Raw genomic sequence first — 20,896 nt, 5'->3', positions numbered from 1 at the left:
AGTTTAATCAGCTCATCTGCAGGTGAGGTCACCCAGAAGTACAGGGTCGAGCAGGGAAGGGCTTGCAAGAATACAGATTCCTCAGATGAAGGATTGATGGGCTTCCAGTTGCCCCTCTGTTTCAGGATCTCCTGTATGTCTCTGAATGAGACATCTTCAGGGGGTGACAGTGGGGACCCTTCACCCTTATCGAAATCTGTATCATTTGTGACGGATTCCTCAGAGGAATCCATGTACTTCCTCTTGCACATTCTCTTTCAGGGTGGCTCCTCAGTGGGAGCTTCTGAGGAGAACACTGAAGAGCAGGTGCCCTGGAGCAGTGTTTCTTGCTGCCCCCATGCTCGAAGTCTCTGTGGAGTGGGCTGCTTCAACTTCATGGCACAGAAAAGGGAAAGGTCAGGCTCCGACACTGGAGGTGCCAAACTGCATGCTTGCAGAATCAAGAAAACTCCATCACTGGAAGGCAGGCCCACCTGAAGAGGGATGGGAGCCCAGAACAGAGGGGGCCACCCTTGGGACCGGGGTCACACCCCGCTCCAATGCGTCCACTTTCAGGATAGCAGCCCCAAGAGGACTAGAAGCTGCCAAAACAACCAGGACCATAGACGGCACCATAGAAAAAATTTGCATCAGACGAGGGGTCGTGGTGCCAAAAGACCAGTCAAGGTCCCGAGGGTGGATCTGCTCCGAATGGAGTTAAGTCCAGAGAGTAGGCTCCGGAATTGTGGAAGTTAACATCACAGCAACCGAAGACATAGACACTGGAATATACATAGGTATCGAGGGCTCCAAAGCCTGAGAAGAGGTTGAAGGAGGATATGTCAGAGTCTGTGCAGAAAAACCTTTGACTCCAGGTAGGAGGGAGGTCTTGGTAGAAGTTGGAATTCCTCTGGCTGCTAAGAGCTGATAGACTAGCCTCACTACGTCCATTTTAGAAAGACTCCTGATGAACATGTTACTCTGGGAAGAGAGTCAGGCCTCTCTAGAAAAGGATTATACTGCTGTCCAAAAAAGGGGTCAATTATAGGCAAGTATTTGGTCCTGGGAAAATTTCAGTTTTTGGCACTGAGGAGGATGGAGCCGTGAAAGCAGTCATTGTCGGTGCCGAAACTGTGTCTGGTACCGAAGTAACTATCGGTACTTGAAGCAGGTATCAGAGTTGTCGGTTCCGTGGTACGTGTTACTGACTTCGGCACTGCAGACAGAATTATAGGTTCTGGTGTCATGACAGTTGGAGCAGAAATTTTAGGTAATTTTGGTGTCTGTTCAGATGCTGCCTGAGAAGATTTTGGTTCCTTGGAACTTGGAGAAGTCGGAAGTGAATGGATTCTCTTTTTTCTTTGTTTTTCTGGGAGGTGTTGAGACCCTCCACCTCACAAAGGGCCCCTGAAAAGGGAGTTTTTAGTAGTCCCTTCAGATTTAATTTATTTTTCTGCTCTGCCAAAGTGCGACAGCTAAAACTTTTACAAATGTTGCACAGCGGTTGCATCTGGAGGTGTGGCATTCCCAGACAGTAGAGAGACAAGGGATGCCTTCCACCTACTAACGTCACACTGCTGAACCCGGTTGTTCCCTTCTTGTCAGACATCATGTCACTATTCTGGATAATCAGACAGAAATTGTATAACAATAGTCAAGTCCTTACTAAGGATAAACACACACACACACACACACACACACACACACACACACACACACACACACACACACACGGAAAGAAACTACCACAAGGGTAAGGGAGGGGGGCCTGTATCAACATTGGTACTAACAATACCAAAAGGTAGGAAAAAAGGGAAGAAAACTCACACACAAAATACAGCAGTAAAGAGAGCTATTAATTGCTAAGAGGGAAGGACTAAAAGGTATTTAGCAAGAAAAAAATTATACATATACAGTAGATATAAAAAGTGTACACACCTCTGTTAAAATGCCAGGTTTTTGTGATACAAAAAATGGGATAACAATAAATCATTTCATACCTTTTCCCATCTTTAATGTGAGCTATAACGTGTACAAATCAATTGAAAAACAAACAAATCTGTTAGGAGAAAAATATAAAAAATAAAAAACGTACAATAAGCTGGTTGCATATGTGCACAGCCTTAAACTAATACTTTGATGAAGCACCTTTTAATTTAATTACAGCATTCGGTCTTCTTGGGTAGGAGTCTATCAGCATGGCACATCTTGACTTGGCAATATTTGCCCATTCTTCCTTGCAAAAGTGCTCCAAACCCGTCAGACTGCGATGGCATCTCTTGTGCACAGCCCTCTTCAGGTCACCCCACAGATTTTCTACTGGATTTAGGTCTTGCCTCTGGCTGGGCCATTCCAAAACTTTAATTTTCTTCTCGTGAAGCAATTCTTTTGTTGATTTGGATGTATGCTTGGGGTCATTGTCGTGTTGAAAAGTGAAATTCCTCTTCATCTTCAACTTTCTAGCACACGCTTGAAGATTTTGGGCCAGAAGTGACTGTTACTGGAAACTGATCACAATTCCCTCCACCTTGAACAAAGCCCCAGTTCCAGCTAAAGAAAAGCAACCCCAAAGCATGATACTGCCAACACCATGCTTCATTCATGGGGATGGTGTTCTTTTGGTGATGCAAAGTATTGTTTTTGTGCCAAACATACCTTTTGGAATTGTGACCAAGAAGTTCAACCTTGGTCTCATCAAACCATAACACATTTTGCCACATGCTTTTGGGAGACTATGTTTTGTTTTGCAATTTTAGCTGGGCCTGGATGTTTTTCTGTGTAAGAAAAGGCTTCCGTCTTACAATCCTACCCCACAGTCCAGGTATATGGAGAAAATGAGAATCCCTTTGTTGCTTTGTAAGCTCTCTGCGAACCATGACTTTTGCTGTAGCAGGCAACTGAGTAAAGGTCAGGAAAATTCTACTAGAACAGCTGAACTTTATTTGGGGTTAATCAGTCTCTTTAATTGATGGCAGGTGTGTACCCAAGAAGACTGAATGCTGTAAGTAAATCAAAAGGTGCTTCAACAAAGTATTAGTTTAAGGGTGTGCACACATTACTTTAAGGGTGTGAACACTTATGCAACCAGCGTATTATAAGTTTTTTTATACTTTTCCCATAAAATATTTGTTTTTCAATTGAATTGCACAGGTTACAGGTCACATTAAAGGTGGGAAAAGTTTGGAAATGATTGATTGTGGTCTCATTTTTTTATATCACAAAAACCTGTCATTTTAACAGGGGTGTGTACACTTTTTATATCCACTGTAAGTTCTCTCTCTGCTGGAAGGGGGGGGGGCATACATCTCTCACTCCCCAGTCTCCAAGGGTTGTCCCCCAACCCAGGTCTGATGCATCCGTGTACAGATCCTGGTTGGTGGAGGGAGGCTGCAAAGTAAGGCTGGATTTATTTTTGAAGTCCGAGCAATGCACCACACTAGCTCCTTGGATAGTCAAGGTAAGAATGGGACCATAAACTCAGTGTTTGGAAGGCCTTCTCACAAAGGTAGTTTTGACTGGATAGTTCCTCTGGAAGCAGGGAACAGGGGACACAAATATATGTCTGAGGTACTGAAGCTCTTTGCCCTTTTCCTGAAGGGTCTTAAAGAGCTCTGCAGCCGCAGAGCCAAACAAGGCCTTGTTATCTAGAGGTGTGTCCACACGTTTTGCTTTGATATCATCTGGCAAAGGCTGCAGCCTGAGTCAGGAATATCTCCTAAGTACTGACCCTGAGGCAGCTGCTCTTGCTGAGGCCTCCACTGCATCATAACTACACTTTATAGAGTGTCTAGTAGCTTGACAGCTGGAATTCAAAAGGCTAGCAATTTTGGCCTTATTAGGGGGATGAGGCAATTCACCAAATTGTTTAATGGCACCAGTTAATAGGGTTAAGATGTTTTTGGCCATATAAGTCTGGCAGCTTATGGCTCTCACGGCTAAGGTGGCAGAGGTATAAACATTTTTACCTTACCTCTCCATAATCCTGCTTTCCTTACCCAAAGTGAGTAAGGAAGTAGAGGGGAGTAGCTCAGAGGTTTTATCTGCAGTAAGAGATGTAGTAGAAGGGTCAACAAAAGGAACCTTGTAAAGGAATTTTGCATCATCAGGTACTTTGTAAAATCTGCCAGGGTGTTTATGCGCTGGGGGTTGGGAGTCTGGCGAATTAGATGTAGCCAGGAAGGCATCAAAAAGATCGGAAGGACAGGAGGATCTACAAATGGATTAGGGGACTCCATTTTTAAGAGTTCATAGTACCTCTTTTTTGAGTCTCAGAAATTTGACTGCAGTCCCATTTAAAAAAGTCCTTCATTTGAACAATGGTCTCCCCAAAGGTGATGTCTTCCCCAGGGAAATCAGCTCCATTGGACTCCTCCTCTGGGGAAGCATACTCCAATGGAGAAACAAGCTGGGAGGCGTATGTAAGGGACTCTTCTCCTGAAGATTCTTCATCCCTGGAGGAAATATCAGCCAAAGGCCTACTCCTAGGAGTGGAGACTAAGGGGGCCTGGGCAGGAGCAGATGTCTGGCGTAAGGCCATGAAAACATTAACGAAGGCCTTCAGTAAAGGCTTGCCAGTCAGGGGACTTGATCAGACAGCATGGTCTGCTGAGTAGGCATAATATGTCTGGTCTTTTGTTTTTTCTTTTTAGGGGCCTCCGATGTAGGGGTATCTAAGATAACAGGAAGAGTCTGAGGGCCAAACGTCAGGCAACATTCCACATCGTCAGAGAAAACAACTTCTTGGACTATGAATTAGGATACTCCTTGCAGGTCTTGGGAGATAATAATCCATGGTCCCCTCCACCCATCGCCCGGGTTGGACACCGGCATCTCCCTCTGGGACGTACTGTCAGTCTCCTTAATGGCCTCCACCTGGGTACCCATCAGCGGAGGGTCTGCTGGTTCCAACTCAGCCTCCAGGCCTTCATCGGCCTCGAGAGAGATGGTCAGAACAGAGGGCGCAGTCTTAAGTTCAGGCCGAGGTTTCCTGGCCTTTTTGGTCGGAGGCTCCTCCAAATGTCCCAATGTCGGATCCATGTCTCTAGCCAAGAGTTTTAAATGCTGACTCTCTAAATATAGTTTATGAGCAGCAAGACGGCTCCCAAGGGTCTTTGGTACAAAGGCCTTACAGATGTTGCAAGATATGTGGTCGTGGTCTGGGCCTAGACAGAATAAACAGATTTTGAGTGAGTGTTTATGTGGAATCTGCCTTCCATACCAACACTTACCCTTTCCACCTCACATTAACGCACAACAACACAGTAGCAAGAAGTTAACAAAAAAAAAAAAAAAAAAAACTATGGGGTACTTTCCTGAGAATGGACAAAACAACAGGTCACTTTTCAAAGTGAGCAATGACCAGAGCTGGCAGTCAAACAGGCAGCAGAAAAGTTCTGAGGTAGGTGCATGCTGATTTCCACTTTATACCAGACGTCTGTTTATGGCAGACGTACACTGGGTGATCTGTCGCATGTACCTTCTCAGTAGCATTTATCTTTGGTAAAATGGCCGGATGTGCAAGTCAAATGGATCCAGACTTCCCCATGTAATGGATACTGCAGCATATGAATAGAAGGACAGTCCGTTTCTTAACAGTAAAAATGGGATTTTGGAATCATGCAATAAGCAATACGATCAAAACATAGGTTAATACAATCTGATTTCTGTAACAGTGTTGTACAATAATAAACAGGATGTATTTACATATGCAGCGATACACAAATTTAATTTACAAAGAAGCAATGAAAAAGCAGTACACAGTTATAGACAGGAGTGCTGTCAAAATTCTATTTCCATGCAATTTTCCTATAAAATGCATCAAATTAATTTTTAGAACCTCTCCATACAAAATATCACCAGTAAAATTTGAATAAAGACACTTTCTCAAGTTCAAACATGAAATTATATGCAACACATTGTCTTCCTACTCTGCCAGAACAAGATTTGCATACATTGACGAAATAGCAATGGTGAACATATTTACCTTCAAGCATAAAAATTATTTTCCAGCAGAGACTCCAAAAGTGAACACACAAAATGTAACTAGCTTACAGTAAATGCCCACTCTTTTGGTTAAAAAAGAACTCGCCTCTTCTTCATTTTTGTATGGAAGGAAATACAGTATCCACTGTGGCAAAAAAAAAATTCATCAACTGTGCTGCCATCCAATTTTAACATTACTCAACTTTTGCAAAAAGTGCAAAGAATCCGTTGTGTATGACAGAAAGGAAGGTAAACCTTTGTAATCCATTACCTATTACTAAACTTTCAACACCTTGTTGAAAAACCAAATCTGAAACCAGCTCCAATTTTTTCTCGGCCCAAAAGATTACCTACATTCTCTCCCTCAAAGGAAAAAAAAATAACTGGCAAATGTGTACTCCCCTCCCTTAGCTGTATACAGGCTCCTCTTACAGCATCAACCTCCAAGAAGAATGTGTCCTTTTTGCAAACCTCAGCAATCATAGTCTACAGATTAACCACTCTAGTTCCCAAGACCAAGCATCACTGTCAAGTTCACAAAAGGTGGTTCCCAATCTCATGCAAAATCAAGGCTCTCCCTGCTTCTCAAAATAGTTAATCAATATACAAATCCTTTCCTTTCTTCACCAACCATCTATTGCTGCAAAGTCATACATACCACCTTAGATGCCTATACCAACATAACATTCCTACAACAACCAAGGACTGTACTTCACAGACCACAATTTCTCCAACAAAAAGGGCCCTCAGACCTTGGCATCTATCTCAACTTACATAAAAGAACAAATAACCTTCAAATCATTTAGGTACTGAAAATTCTTACTCAAAGACACAATCAGTAAATGCCACAAAACAGAGATAATCGCATGTGAACACACAGATGTCCTGTCAAATCTAATCCAGCCTATATACCTAAGCCACACAGGACAACTCTGATCGACTTCTATATCTTCTGTCACTTCACACACTTTATAGATGCAACTCTCTCCTCCACTCTCAGGATAAACATTGGTATCCCAACAAGGTTGTGTGCTGAGTCCCCCTTCGGTATACTCTTTACAACCAAAACTGTTCCCCCACCCCCTCATTCTGCTAATACCATCCATTAGGTTTGCAGATGATACCACATTGGTTAGACTTATTTCAGGAGGAGACAAGACAGCATATAGAGGCAAAGTTCAAAGACTGGGTGCATGGTGTACTGAGAACAACCTTGCCCTGAACTCTGCCAAAACAAACAATCTCATAATAGATTTCTGGAGGCACAACGCAGACCACAACCCAATATAAGTCAGTGGGGACTGGAAAGGGTTCCTGCCTGCAAGTTTCTAGGCGTACATGAGACAGAAGATCTCTCTTGGCCCATAAACACCATGGAGGCAGTCAAGAAGGCACAGCAGAGACTCCATTTCCTGAGGATCCTCAGGAAAAAACAAGCTAGAGGAGAAGCTACTGGTGTCTTTTTACTGCTGTTTTATTAAAAATATGCTGACATACTGCATTTCCACGTAGTATGTCAACAGCTCTTCAGCAGACAGGAAAGCCCTTCAAAGGATTATTAACTCTGCCCAGAAAATCAATGGCCTCTTTGGAGGAATTCTTCAGCTCTCACTGTCTCAGCAGGGCAACCAACATCTCTTAATAACCCTCTCACCCTGGACATCACCTGTTTGAGCTGCTGCCTTCTGGCAGATGGTTCAAGTCCATTCCATCTCAGACAAACAACAGTTTGCATCCCACAGCCATACGTGAACTGAACAATGCTAAATACTGATGCAAGTACAGATAATAGCCACTTGCACTATAAGTTACATGTATACACTCCTGTGCACCTTACTTTATCCCTTTCATAAGCAATATACTCAAGTGCAATAACCTGTTGTTTACAGCACTGCATTATACCATATTGTTGGTACTTTACTGTACTTTACCTTAAGAGGACTGCTACAAATTTCGCTGAACTTGTGCAATGATAACAAAGGAATCTTATCTGTTATTCGCTCCCTAAAACTCTCTATACTTCTCATTACAACCCTGTGGTGAAGGAACAGTCTGTCCACTTATAAGCTGATCATAATTCGTTTCAATAAACATTTTTGTGATTCAGATGAAGATCTGTGCTTACTTTCTTTTAGCAGCTTGTTACTAGGTGTTCTTGCCTAACTTCTGTCAACTTTTACAACACAGTACGTTACGCCTACCCTCCTTCACTGTCTACTAACACTTTCTCTCTCTTAGCTGCTTATCTTGGCAATTTGACTTCTACCTTATATGTTGTATTAATATTTCTTTATATACAAAAAAAAATATTTCAGATTAACTGATGTTCATTACCTTTGATATATGGTTATATCCTGAGTTTTTTTGTGTTTATTTGCATGTAATTTTTTTTTAATCTCAGTAACTCTACGCAAATTTTAAATTTCTGTTTTGCATTGCTTATACCCACTCTAACTTATTGCACTAAATATGCAACCTTTTGGTGCTTTTCTCCCTGTGTCTCCTCTGAAAACAGGCTACTGGCCCAGTCGGACACTACCCAGTAATCAAATGTAAATAAATAAAAACACGTTATAGATATTCCAGGCAATGATCACAAGTAGGATCATAAGAGATTACTAGGCTATAGACTCAGAGGTCATTTCAAGCTTAGCTGTTTTATCCCAATAAATACTATGAAAAGGCTCAACACCTAAGATTGCATTTAGTGATAACTGCCCATGTCCACGACGGTTGTGACCGCTATCCTTGGTAAGAATTTATGGTGCCCAATCTACTTGTCCAAGTTTCTCCTGAACAGTGTCATAGAGGTGGTCTGTTTCACATGAACTGGTAGCCTGTTCCAAAGATGCAGCAGTCGCTGGGAGTTAAATCTGTCCCTCTAGCATGTAGTATTTAAGTCGCAGGCCATATTTAGGTCCCTGGAATGAGAAAGCCCTGGTCAGTTAGATTTACTGATATGCAGCAAGTTCTTTAGGTTAAGATCTGAGATTGCTCTGTAGGCCAGGCATAAGTAATCCCCTAAGAAGTCTATACGACATGGAGTAATGTGACAGGGTCTTTAGTTGGTCTGTGTAAGGCACATGCTGGTGCCCCTTGATCTTCTTTGTTAGAAACCTTTGAGGTCTCTCCAGTTGCTGCAGATACTTTGTAGGGTACATGGCGAATGTGGCATTATACTCAATTATGGGCCAGATTAGTACAAAGTAGAGATGGGTTATAAAGTACAGTTGTGTACCTACCATAAATGTAGATGTTAGAGTGTATTCACTGATGCAATCATTACTCTTGGGTTATCTGCTGGCAGGCTACCCTCAGTCGGCCAGACTTCCAAAGTCTGGGTCCGGCGTCGGCTGCTGTTGCCTCTTCCCTGACGTCAGCACGCCAGGGGTATAAAAGATGCAGCCGGCGCCATTTTCTTCAGTTTTTCTTGCCCCAGATGTCAGGTGCCCCCCAAATGGTAGGCTAAAAGATATGCCAATAAAAAATGCATGCACAAAAATAACATTTCCTTCATCTACAAGCAAATCCACCAAATAGGTTGTATAGGATAGAGAAGTGTTGAAAAGTCCCAGCAAAGACAAGGGGGATGGTCGGTGGGTAACCTGGACTGCAACAGTGAATACACTCAAACATCTACATTTATGGTACGTACACAACTGTGCTATGTTTGTGTTTCACTGTTGCAGTCATTATTCTTGGGTAGAATCCCAAAGCTGAGGTAGGGTGGTTGGGCTAAAAAGGATTAGGAGAGGCTATGAGGCCCTGCAGAACTGCAGTGGCAAAGCCTGCTCTGGACTTAGAGTAAAGAGGTAAGTGGTAGTGCTTTGTGAAGGTGTGCACTGAGCTCCAAGTTGCAGCCTCTAAGATATCTTTGGTTGGTACTCCTCTGAGGAAGGCAGCTGAAGTGGCTGCTGCTCTGGTGGAATGGGGCCTAATACCCTTAGGCACTGATTTGCCATGTTGAAAATAGCAGAAATGGATGCAATGGCCTATCCATTTTGAAATTGTCTGTTTTGAGACAGCCATTCCCGGTGATCCTGCAGCATAAGATACCAAAAGTTACTCAGTCTTTCTGAAAGCTTTAGTTCTGCCCAAGTAGAAGCGTAGCTGCCTGTGTATGTCCAAAGAATGGAGAATTTTCTCACCCTTGTTCTGTGGGCTTGGATAAAAGGTAGGCAAGGTGAATGGTTTGGTTGAGGGCCACACTGGATACCACCTTAGGCATAAATGTAGGGTTTGTCCTCAGAGAAACCCTGTCTGGATGAAAGATGATGAAAGGTTCCACAGCCATGAGTGCCTGTAACTCCGAGACTCACCTTGCAGAGATTATAACTAGGAGCAGAGCTGTTTTCCAGGGGTGGGAGGTTGTCATAATGGTTAAGGTGTTTGCCTTACAGATACAAGGTACAGGGTTTGATTCTCACAGAGGGTAATTGGCTAGGCTTAAAATGGCCCATAAGGGCAATTAGCCTAGTACTAAACTATGAACCTATGATAAGAATTTTATATCTGCTGTTGATGCTGGCTTGAAAGGAGGCAGTGTGAGTTTTTCCAAAACATAATTGAGGTCCCAGGCCGGAATTGGTGCTCTCCTTGGAGGCCTAATGTTTTTGGCCCCTCTGAGGTACTGCCTTATTAAAGGATGTGAAAAAATAGGTGGTTCCATATTGTAATGGGCTAAAATGGCAGAGGGGTGAATCTTAATTGATGAGAAAGAAAGGCCTTTGTCCAGCATCTCAGTTAGGTATTATAAAATCTGAGGGATATTTGGTACACACGTGTCGATGCCTTGTCCCTGGTTCCAAGCACAGAATCTCTTCCATTTTTCTGCATAAGATTTTCTGATACTGGGCCTCCTGGTCTCCAAGATGACATCCATAACAGCTTTTGAAAGAGGAGTATTCAGAATGGCTACATTATCCGCCATGCTGCCAGATTTAAGGTTCTGAGTTGGCTGTGCAGGATCCAATTGTTTTGTTGGGTCAGCAATTGAGAAGTTTGAGGTAAAATCCATGCTGGACCTTGAGACAAGCTCTTTAGGATTAGGTACCAGTGCTGGCATGGCCAGTCTGGTGCAGTCAGAATAATTTTTGGCTTCTCTTGTCGGACCTTTATGAGTACTCTGGGAAGGAGAGGCAGAGGGGGAAAAGCATACACCGTTAGATTTTTCCAGCTGAATGATAGGGCATCCACTTTCCATGCTTGCTTGTGATAAATCCTTGTGCAGAATCTCTGCAATTTGCAGTTGTGAGGAGAGGCAAACAGATCTATGTCTGGGCAACCCCATTTCCTTATTATCATGCTGAAGACTTGTGGATCCAGTTTCCATTTGTCAGGATCCATGAGGTTTCTGCTTAGTTCGTCTGCCAGAGTATTTGTTTTTCCTGGCAGGAATTGTGCTTGCAGGTGAACTTGAAGAGCCAATTCTGTGTCCCATAAGGTCACTGCTTGTCTGCAGAGGGTGTAGGAATGTGTACCTCCCCGCTTGTTTATGTACCACATGACCGTAGTGTTGTCTGTCTTTATCAGAAGCTGTCCTGGATGAAGCAGTTCCTTGAAAGCTGTCAGGGCATTTTGAACAGCTAGCATCTCTTTTTGATTGATGTGAAGATGCATCTGGTTTGCAGGCCATGTGCCCTAAATACATTTTCCTGCCATATGGGCCCCTCAGGCATAATCTGATGCATCCGTTGTCAGTGTCTGTCTGGCTGTGGGTAAACTGAATGGCAGACTCTTGTTGTGGTGACAGGCTTCTGCCCACCATCAAAACTCCTGTTGTAGGCAGGGAAAGAGTGCAATTATCGTCTCCAGGCTGTGGCAATGCTGAGTACAAACATTTTTTAGATACCATTGTAGTTTCCTCATATGCAGTCTGGCATATGGAATTAGTAGAATGCAGGATGCCATGAAACCCAAGGCCTGCAGGAATTTCCTTGCAGATAAGTGGGTTTTTGTTGCCAATTTCTTGAAATAAGTTATCAGTTGCTTTTGCTTGTCTGGCGTGAGATAAGCCATCTGGGCAGTTGTATTTAAGCTTGCACCCAGGAATATTATCTCTTGAGAGGGGTTTACTGTGTACCCTAGGCCAATTAGTAATCTTTTTACAAACACCAGATGCTTTACAAGAATGTCTTTGTTCTCTGCTTGAATTAAGCAGTCGTCCAAGTAGGGATATATCTGGATTCCTTTTTGTCTGCAAAATGCAATTACTGGTGCCAGGCATTTTGTGAAGACCCTGGGCGCAGTAGATAAGCCAAAGGGCAGTGCAGAGAATTGGTAATGCATTGAGCCAGCTATGAATCTGAGGTATCTTCTGCAAGATTGTCTGATTGGGACATGCAGGTATGCCTCTTTTAGGTCCAAAGTTACGAGCCAAGCCTTTTTGCCCAGCATGGGCAGTAGCTGCTACAGAGTCAACATCTTGAATTTTGGAACTTCCAGAAACGTATTTAGTATAGACAGGTCCAGTATTGGTCTCCAGGTTTTGTCCTTTCTGGGTACTAGGAATAGTCTGGAGTAAAATCCTTGCCCCTGCTCTTGTTGTGGTACTTGCTGAATGGCCCTCATGTCCATGAGGGCTGTAATTTGTTTTTGTGTCTCTGTCCGTTGATTATGTGGCAGGTTTGGCATACCCTTTGACCTTGGTAGAGTGTGAAAATGGAACCTGTAGCCTTGGGACACTATGTTCAGGACCCATTTTGTCTTGGGTAACCATTTGCCAATTTGATGAAAAAAGTGCTAGTTTTCCCCGTAAGGGGGCTGCCAAAAGAAAAGTGCTTGGATCTGGTAAAGGAAAGTCATTGGGACTGTTTCCTGTAAGGTTGTGATTTGTCTTCTCCGCTTTTGGAGGTAGGAGTACCCCATTGTTTAGGTCTGTATGAGCCTTGGGGTTGAGATCTGCCTCTGGGTCGCCTGTATCTGCCTCTGAGGTCTGTCTGACACTGGAAAGGACCAATTTTTAGAAGGCCAGTTTCTGCTAAACCTGGGTGGTTGTACCTGTAAGAAATCCTTGACTGTCTGCATGGATTTAGCTTTATCCTCCACTTTTTTCAACACCTCTTCTGCTTTAGTACCAAACAATGTATCATGTTGTAATGGTGCATCTAATAATTTTGCTTTAACATGATCAAGCAGATTCTGTTCCTTTAACCAAGCATGCCTTCTAATAACAGAACCTGTAACAGCGGCCCTGCAAGAGGCCTCCAGTGAATCATAACCACATTGCAAAGTATACTTTCCCACTTGTTCAGCTGCAATAAATCTTGCAATTCTTTGTTCTCTGAACATTCAGTATTTGTCAACAATTTCTGTTTAAGCATAGACATTAAATATTGCTGATATTTAAGCATATGCAACTGACAATTTAAAGCCCTCACAGCCAGGGTGGAAGTAGTGTAGACTTTTTCCCCCATCTGTCTAGAGCCCTAGAATCCCTATCAGAGGGGACAGGGTTTTTTGCAGTGGAAGCTTTGACCCCTCTGGGTCAGCAGTGGGGTTTTTGAATAGGAATTTATGAGAATCCGGGACCCTGTAGTATCTGTTTGGCTTAGCAAGTGCAGGGGGTAAAGAGTCAGGGGACAGTCCGGACTCTGCAAAAACATCATCTACAATGTCTAGAACAGGTGGAATAGCAAGAGGTCTGTGCTGAGCAAGTAGCAGAAAGTCCCTGAGCCTTTTCTTAGATTCAGAGTAATCTTGGCTCTCCCAGTGGAAATGCTCCCTCAATAGTATGCAGGGTTTCCCCAAAAGAATAATCCTCAGGAAGAGAGGCTGAAGGAATGGATTCTTCAGCATAAGAATCCTCATAAGGAAGCATGGAGTAATCCTGATCAGAAGAGGAATCAGAGGAAATACAAACCTGATCAGAAGAATCATACTCTGTCTCTTGCCTAGGCCTCTTATCAGGAGGGGGATGGGAGCCCCTGATCAAAGTAATTAGGTCTTCGGCCATTTTGAGCATCTGTTTTTTAGGCATGAAGGTCTGAGTAGGAGAATGCTGTACTTGTTTCTTTGTATTTACAGCTGCTTTAGTCTTTGTCTTTGAAACTGAGGATGGCTTAATATATAGTTGTGTAGGTCTGAAGACACCCTCAGAAGCCGATGCCTGCTCAGCGGCTCCAGACCCATCTGAGGGAAAGATTTCCGAGTATCCAACACCTTGAGTTTCCAAAGGCCCAGCCGGCTCCACGTGGGAGTCGGTAGCGGGCGCCAGGGGCTGCGAAAGCGCCTCACTGAGAACCGGTAACTGGCCTAGAAGAGGCCTCGTCGTCGGTTTTGGACCTCGGATGCCTATCCTTTTCCTTGTCCTTGCATTTTTTGTAAACTCCGGTTGTCTGCTTGTCCGACGGCATAATATAATTGAATCTTCAACCAAAGTAATGAAATGTAAAATCAAACTGACGTTGGTTAAATCTAGCACAAAACTGACAGCTAGCTACGTTGTGATCAGGGCCTAGGCAAGGAATACAGTAAGAGTGAAAATCCTTATGAGGTATTTGCTTCCCACAAGAAATACAATTGTTAACTTTTTCTGACATTGGTCTAGAGCAAGAAAAAATTTTCCCCAATGGGGTACTTAGCTTTAATGAAGACTTCGGTTCTGAAATTCGGATTCGAAAATCTCAGGAGTCGACCAACCGGCACTTGCGAACTGCTTTTGCTTCGGGCACCATGCGGCAAGAAAGACTGAAGAAAATGGCGCCGGCTGCATCTTTTATACCCCTGTCGCGCTGACGTCAGGGAAGAGGCGACAGCAGCCGATGCCGGACCCAGACTTTGGAATTCTGGCCGACTGAGGGTAGCCTGCCGGCGGATAACCCAAGAGTAATGACTGCAACAGTGAAACATGATGAACATCCTCCTTTGCTCTCGAGGTGATGCATTTACTAACTGTGCTATGTAGAAAGCCTTTTTTACTACAGTAGACACACAGTGGTCGAAGTTAAGGTCGCAGTCAACTTGTGATTACAGGTCCCTTGCCACTTTGTGGGTACTTAAGACTACTGTTGTTGATTTGATTGTGTGAATAGATATTGTTTGTGCCAAAGGGAATGATGATGCATTTCCTTGCATTCAGTTTGAGACAGTGACTAATACACCAGTCGATGGTCTGCGTGATACCCTCCTGGAGTATACTGACATCATTTGGCAACTGAATGATTGCTCCTAGTTCGTAGTTGTCTGCAAACCTGATCAGCCACAACCTCTTAGTTTTGACTTGAACTTCTGAGAAGTATATACCAAACAGTAGAGGTCCCCAGCACTGACCCATGTGGCACATCACTGGTAACAGGTCTGCTGTTTGATGTGGAGTCACCTACCCATTTTCACAGTGTGTGGACAGTTTGTGAGCCAGTTGGTATCTCATCCTAAAACAAAGGGGTCTACATTCAGTTTGCTAAGTTTATCACTAATGCCTGAATGTGAGACTGTGTCAAAAGCCTTTCCCGGGTCGAGGTATGCTGTGTGCACAGATCTGCCCTTGTCATATTTTCAGATCTGCCCTTGATAAAATCGAATTGAATATGATCCAAGGTTTGGCAGTCGCCTATGTCTTTACTTATGAGGTCTATAATAAGTTCCATGGCCTTACAGATGAGGCTGGTCAGGCTTATGGGTCTAACTCTCCAGGTTTTTTGCTAGGCCACCTGTGTGGAGGGGAATAACTGTTGTTCTCCATTCCATGGGAACAAAGCCTGTGGTTAGGCTATGACTGAAAAGGGTACTTAATGGTGATGCTAGTTCACGTTTTAGCTCATTTAAAAGACAGCCTGGGATGTCATCTGGTCCCATAGAGGCTGTGTTTTTTGCCCAGGACAAGGCTTTGAGGACCTGCTCTTCAGATATGTGGGGGGGGTCATACGTTAGGACTGGATAAGGGAGTGAAACTTTCACCAAACCTATCCACTAGCAGGTTTGCTATCTCTCTGGGGTCAGTGTGTGTGATACCATTGGTCATAGTTCTGCACATGCTTGGGTCCTACCTTTTAGGCTATGTATGTAGCTGTAAAAGTCCTTAGGGTTATCCTTGGCTGTACTTGTTAAGTTTCTCTCAAAGGAACCCTTTGAGGATTTGACAAGTTTTCTTATTTGCCTGTTGAGGCTATGGAGGGTGCTTTTCCATTGTTGGGGCCTTGCCTTTGTTTCTTGGACATCAACCTTTTGTGGTTATTGTAAAGTTTGTTGATGCTGGATGTCCACCATGGCAGCTTTTTTTTAACTTAGGGTTCTAGCTTTGATTCTAGCTTTGATTCTTTCTGGTACAGCAGAGTTTATACACTTATTCAAATGATGGTACAGGCCTTTAGTGTAAGCTTTGGCGTAGTCACCAGTTCCAGCTTGGGGTGGGGCTTGGAATGCATTTATACCTTCGCCTGGGGGGGTACAGTTTGCCTTAGTGAAGTCATTTGGTCTGATTTCACTCAGAGTTCTGGTGTTACTGCCAGCTTAAAGCGGACTACTTAATGAAGTAAACTACTAGAAACTTTAACAAAGTGCCTTTATTCCTCCCACAGGGAGGCTATCAGAGAGTGAGTCTCCTACATCTACTAGCTAAAGTGACTTTATCGGGACTAATCCTTTATACTGTGTTCCTTTGTTAGTCCAGTCACCCTCTGGATTATCTATGTTTTTTAAGGTTTTCACAGTGGATGCAGAGCAACATAAGGAAAATTCATTGGTGAACCCATGTCTGAAATCCAATCAGAGTAAGAAGTGCAATATAAAAAAAAATAGTCGGGTACTTAAGCTGAACATTCTAAATGAAAAACAGTTAAATACTTTTGCAATTTTTTTTCTCTTTGTTCTGTCTTCACTACTGAGATAGAAGCACAACCTTCTCAGAACAAATGTCAAAATTAACAATGTAAAAGCAATTTAACTTTCGTCTGTCCTCCAGACAATCATACACCTGTTGGGGGGATCTGTGAAATGTCTAGTCTCCTTCATCCCTGATGAACACAAGGGCACACAACCTGTTTAGAACAAATGTCAAAATTAACAATATAAAAACAGTTTAACTTTCTTCTGTACTCCAGAGAATACATGCACTTGTTGGGGGAAATTGTGAAATGTCTCATTTCCTCCACGAGGGCGTGGAGGAAGTGGTACTACTAGAGAAATAGGCCTCAGCTCAGTTAAAGGTAAACATCTCAGGAGTGACCAGTTCCATCATTCTTCACAATATATCAGTCTCATACCATAAATAATAGAAGAGTGAAACAGATATCTGCAGTGACAGAGTGAGGCTCACAGGTGACTGGCAGTTATGCAAAACTAGAGAAAAAGTTGCCCTGTGTGAGTAAAAATAATTCAAACTACAGTTTTGTTAATACAACAGTCATTACTTTCACTCTAAATAAAAATGTAAATGTTTAACTCCATCCTTACTTGTCTGTAACAGCTTCCATAAACTCGTCTATGAGAGCATCATAAAGCAAAGAGCGATCACGTTTCTGATACAAGCCCATATAGAAAGGATCTTTTAACAATTCCTAAAATAAAAGACATTCAGGTAAGCAACAGCTACATTTTTTCAATAACCTAATTTAGATTCTAACTCATGAGGTCCAAAGGATCTAGAGGAGTTGTGGAGGTGAGAATTACTCTTGAAAATGAGACAACTACTTTCTACCAATTATTTAAGACTGAAAAACAAAACAAACAGCTGAAATGACTGCCTTTCTAGTCTGAAGCAACAAAGCCATGATGGTCCAAAAAGATACAGGAAACAGATCTATGGAGCATAGGGATAAAGCCATGACAACAAACAAGACAAGCTAGGACTGGTTAGAAGTACAGGCAATGGGCAACCAATAATACAGCCAGGGTGGGAGTAAGCAGCCAATGCTAATTCGCCCATACGGAGGGGATGAGTGTACGTCTAGCCATGTGCAATACCATTAAAAACTGGGCAGAGAAGTGCATAGCATATATCACATGGACTGGAGGCATGCTCTTGTCACTTTCAAGCTTTGGCCACATGAGCCTTCACAGAACTTGTAAGAAATTATGCACATCCATCATAGAAAGCATAGTGGGCCCTTGTATCTTCCAGTGTGCTTGTCAGCCTCTGAGAAAAGGGTTTAAGTCAAAAAGCAAAAGCCTTGATGACTACTAAGATAATACTCTCCTGTGACAGCTACTGACTGATAGGGATGAAGGAGCCAGTCAGATCATGAGAGGGCTGATGGTCAGTAAACATGTGGCAGCGGTTTACAAAAAATGCAGGGAAAATGCAACTGTGTGTCTAACTCACCATAACAGACAATGTCTGAGTAACAGCTTATCACTACAGCATTATTCCTCATCCATAGGAATTTCTTTTCAACACACCGTTTTTTTCCTTCAACACGCATCTTCATCACATTTTCACACATGATATATGCAATCTTATATAAATGAAAAACAAACACTGACACCACTTTAGTTGCAAACATTACACATCACAGACACCAGTGAAACAACTGCAGCTGCAAACATTATACATCACGTATAATCTATCCAGTTACTGTCAGCTAAACATTATATGGCTCATTCTAATCCTGCCTCTTAAACCTTGTTCCTTATCTGCATATATTGTTCCCACAATTCCCATTTTTTTCTATGTAGTTTGCTTTATCCCTTTTCTAAAGATCCCAATTCCAGTTGGTTTATTTCTGTTACTATATTCACTACTTCTAGTAAAGTTGGTCTACACTTTGAGTTTCATTTTCTAGTAATTGCTTTTTTGGCAGCCACCATAATTAGACTCGGGCAATCTCTAACCTGCAGTCCAAATAAATTCTTGGCCTCTTCCCATTCTATTACCTTTCCCTTTCTAGTTGTTTGCTCCCAATACCTTGGTTCCTTTACTAAGTCTAGGCAATTTCGATTCTGTACCATAGCTCAAAAAATCATCTCCCTAGTCAATCCAATCCACTCACCTGGCATCACTGACAGAGCAGTTCAAAATGAATCCTTAAAGTCTGCTAGCTCATTACACTAAAAAAAATGTTCCCAGCCACCTCCTTCTTGCCTGTCACACATCCAACATTTGCTGTCCACCTGAGGAAAATTCTTTGGATTCTACTTGGGGTATAAAAATACCGATGTAAACACTACCAAGCAAAGATCATAAATCTTCTAAACTTGCTGCATATTTGAGAGCTATACATAAATCCCAACACTGTATCTTTGCAAACTGCTTACCCGATCTCTCTTCCCAATCTTTTCCAAGTTCCTCTGATTGATTCTTATAATTATCATGCAATATTTTATATACTCTACTAATTATACCTTTTTTAATGGCAGCTTCTGTTCCAGATTCTATTAAAAATTCCACCAGAGCTGGTCTTTCATTTAGTAACCCCCTATTTCTTTCTCATTGCCCATACTCCAATATCAATCCTTGACAGGAAAGGCAATCTCTAACCTGCAATCCAAATAAATTCTTGTCTTCTTCCCATTCTATTACCTTTCACTTTCTAGGTATTTGCTCCCAATAACTTAGTTCTCTTTGCCAGTTTTCTCCAATAAATTCCAACCTCCTCCTACCTATTATCTGTATCCCTAACCACAAGCATCCCTATCGGCAGATCACTTTTCTCCATTCTCGTGTTGGTTTAGTTCTTAGAATACTCCCTGCTATTTTATGAATATAATACTCTGTATGATACCTGCATCCAAAATCCCATTCTCACCTTACTTCTTGAGCTTCCGCACTGTATCATCATTCCTTTCCACTCTGAATTATAGATTTCTGCTTATGCTATGCACAACAGCCTTAACTGTGTTGCTCTAATATAGTCCCTCAAACTGGGTAATCCTAGTCCGCCTTGTTCTACTGGAAGAATACGCTTATCTCACTTAACCCTTGTTGTCTTCCCTTCCCAGATAAAATCCTTCAACTCTTTTTTAATTTCCATTCACAGCTTCTCCTCTGATTGATAACAATATGCTTGACGTTTGTGTATAAGACTAAAGGGACTAAAAACATTTCAATTGCTAGTATCTTAGCATCCATATCCATACAACAAAGCTTCCAGTTTCACAATTTTTGGTTTATCTTCTGTTTAGTCTCTTCCCACATATCCGTAGCTGTCACAATGCAGTAAATTCTAATTCATACTCCAAAACACTTCATTGTATTATGTTCCCCATAAATATGGATATTGTTGGACCAATTTGTGTGTGAGTGCATAATTTACCACTATTGCCTTTGTTTTAGCTTCTTTCATTTTGTATCCAGAGAAGATATGAAACCGTCTTAAAATGTACCACAACACTGTAATGTCTCTTTTTGGTTTTGTCATACATTAAATATCATCATCTGCAAATAGAGACAGCTTTTCCTGACTACCATGCCAATTATATCCTTGAAATTCTGAGTCCTTTATATTATTTATCAATGGTTCTAAATATAATGCAAATATCAAAGGGGAAAGAGGACAGCCCTGCCTGGTTCCTCTACTCAAGCAGTAGTAGTCAGAGAGGACCCGACCCAATTTAATTTTTGCCTCTTATATCTCATATATACTCCTAACTAACCTTAGAATTGTATAAGGCAAAGCAAATGCTTCCACTGTCTGCTCATGAAGTCCCAGTATGCTATGTCAAATGCTTTCTCTGCATCAAGACCTGCCAATAACAGTGGTATTTTCTTACATTCCGCTTCCTTCTGGATCATCAATGTTCTGTTAATATTGTCAAATGTTTACCTCCCCTGCACTAAACGACAGCGATTCATACCCATCAGTTTTGGTAACATTTTTGCCACTCTTTTAGCCATTATAGACAAACACTTTACAATCATGAATCATGGTTTAGTATAAAAATTGGCCTGTATGAAGCTGGAGCCGATGGATCTTTACCCTCTTTAGGTATTACTGTTACCACCACCTTCTTCCAGGATAGTGGTACATCTCCGCCTCTTAAAATACTGTTAAACAAAAGC

General features: G+C 42.3%; 1 protein-coding gene across 8 annotated transcripts in view; it reads right to left on the bottom strand.

Moving 5' to 3' along the window:
- The window catches only part of ME2 (malic enzyme 2), a 1,978,505-nt gene that overhangs the window by 906,879 nt on the left and 1,050,730 nt on the right, over positions 1-20,896 (bottom strand). For all 8 annotated transcript variants that reach the window (XM_044082071.1, XM_044082092.1, XM_044082073.1 and 5 more), the window contains one exon: positions 17,353-17,456. In XM_044082071.1, coding sequence (XP_043938006.1) covers positions 17,353-17,456 — 104 coding nt within the window. The remainder of the gene's footprint in view (positions 1-17,352; positions 17,457-20,896) is intronic.

This window comes from Protopterus annectens, chromosome 1.part1 (genome assembly GCF_019279795.1).
Source record: "Protopterus annectens isolate FY-2018-M chromosome 1.part1, PAN1.0, whole genome shotgun sequence".
Lineage (NCBI taxonomy): Eukaryota > Metazoa > Chordata > Ceratodontiformes > Protopteridae > Protopterus > Protopterus annectens.
Note: the sequence above shows the minus strand (reverse complement) of the source record. Positions and strands in the feature narration are given on the sequence as shown.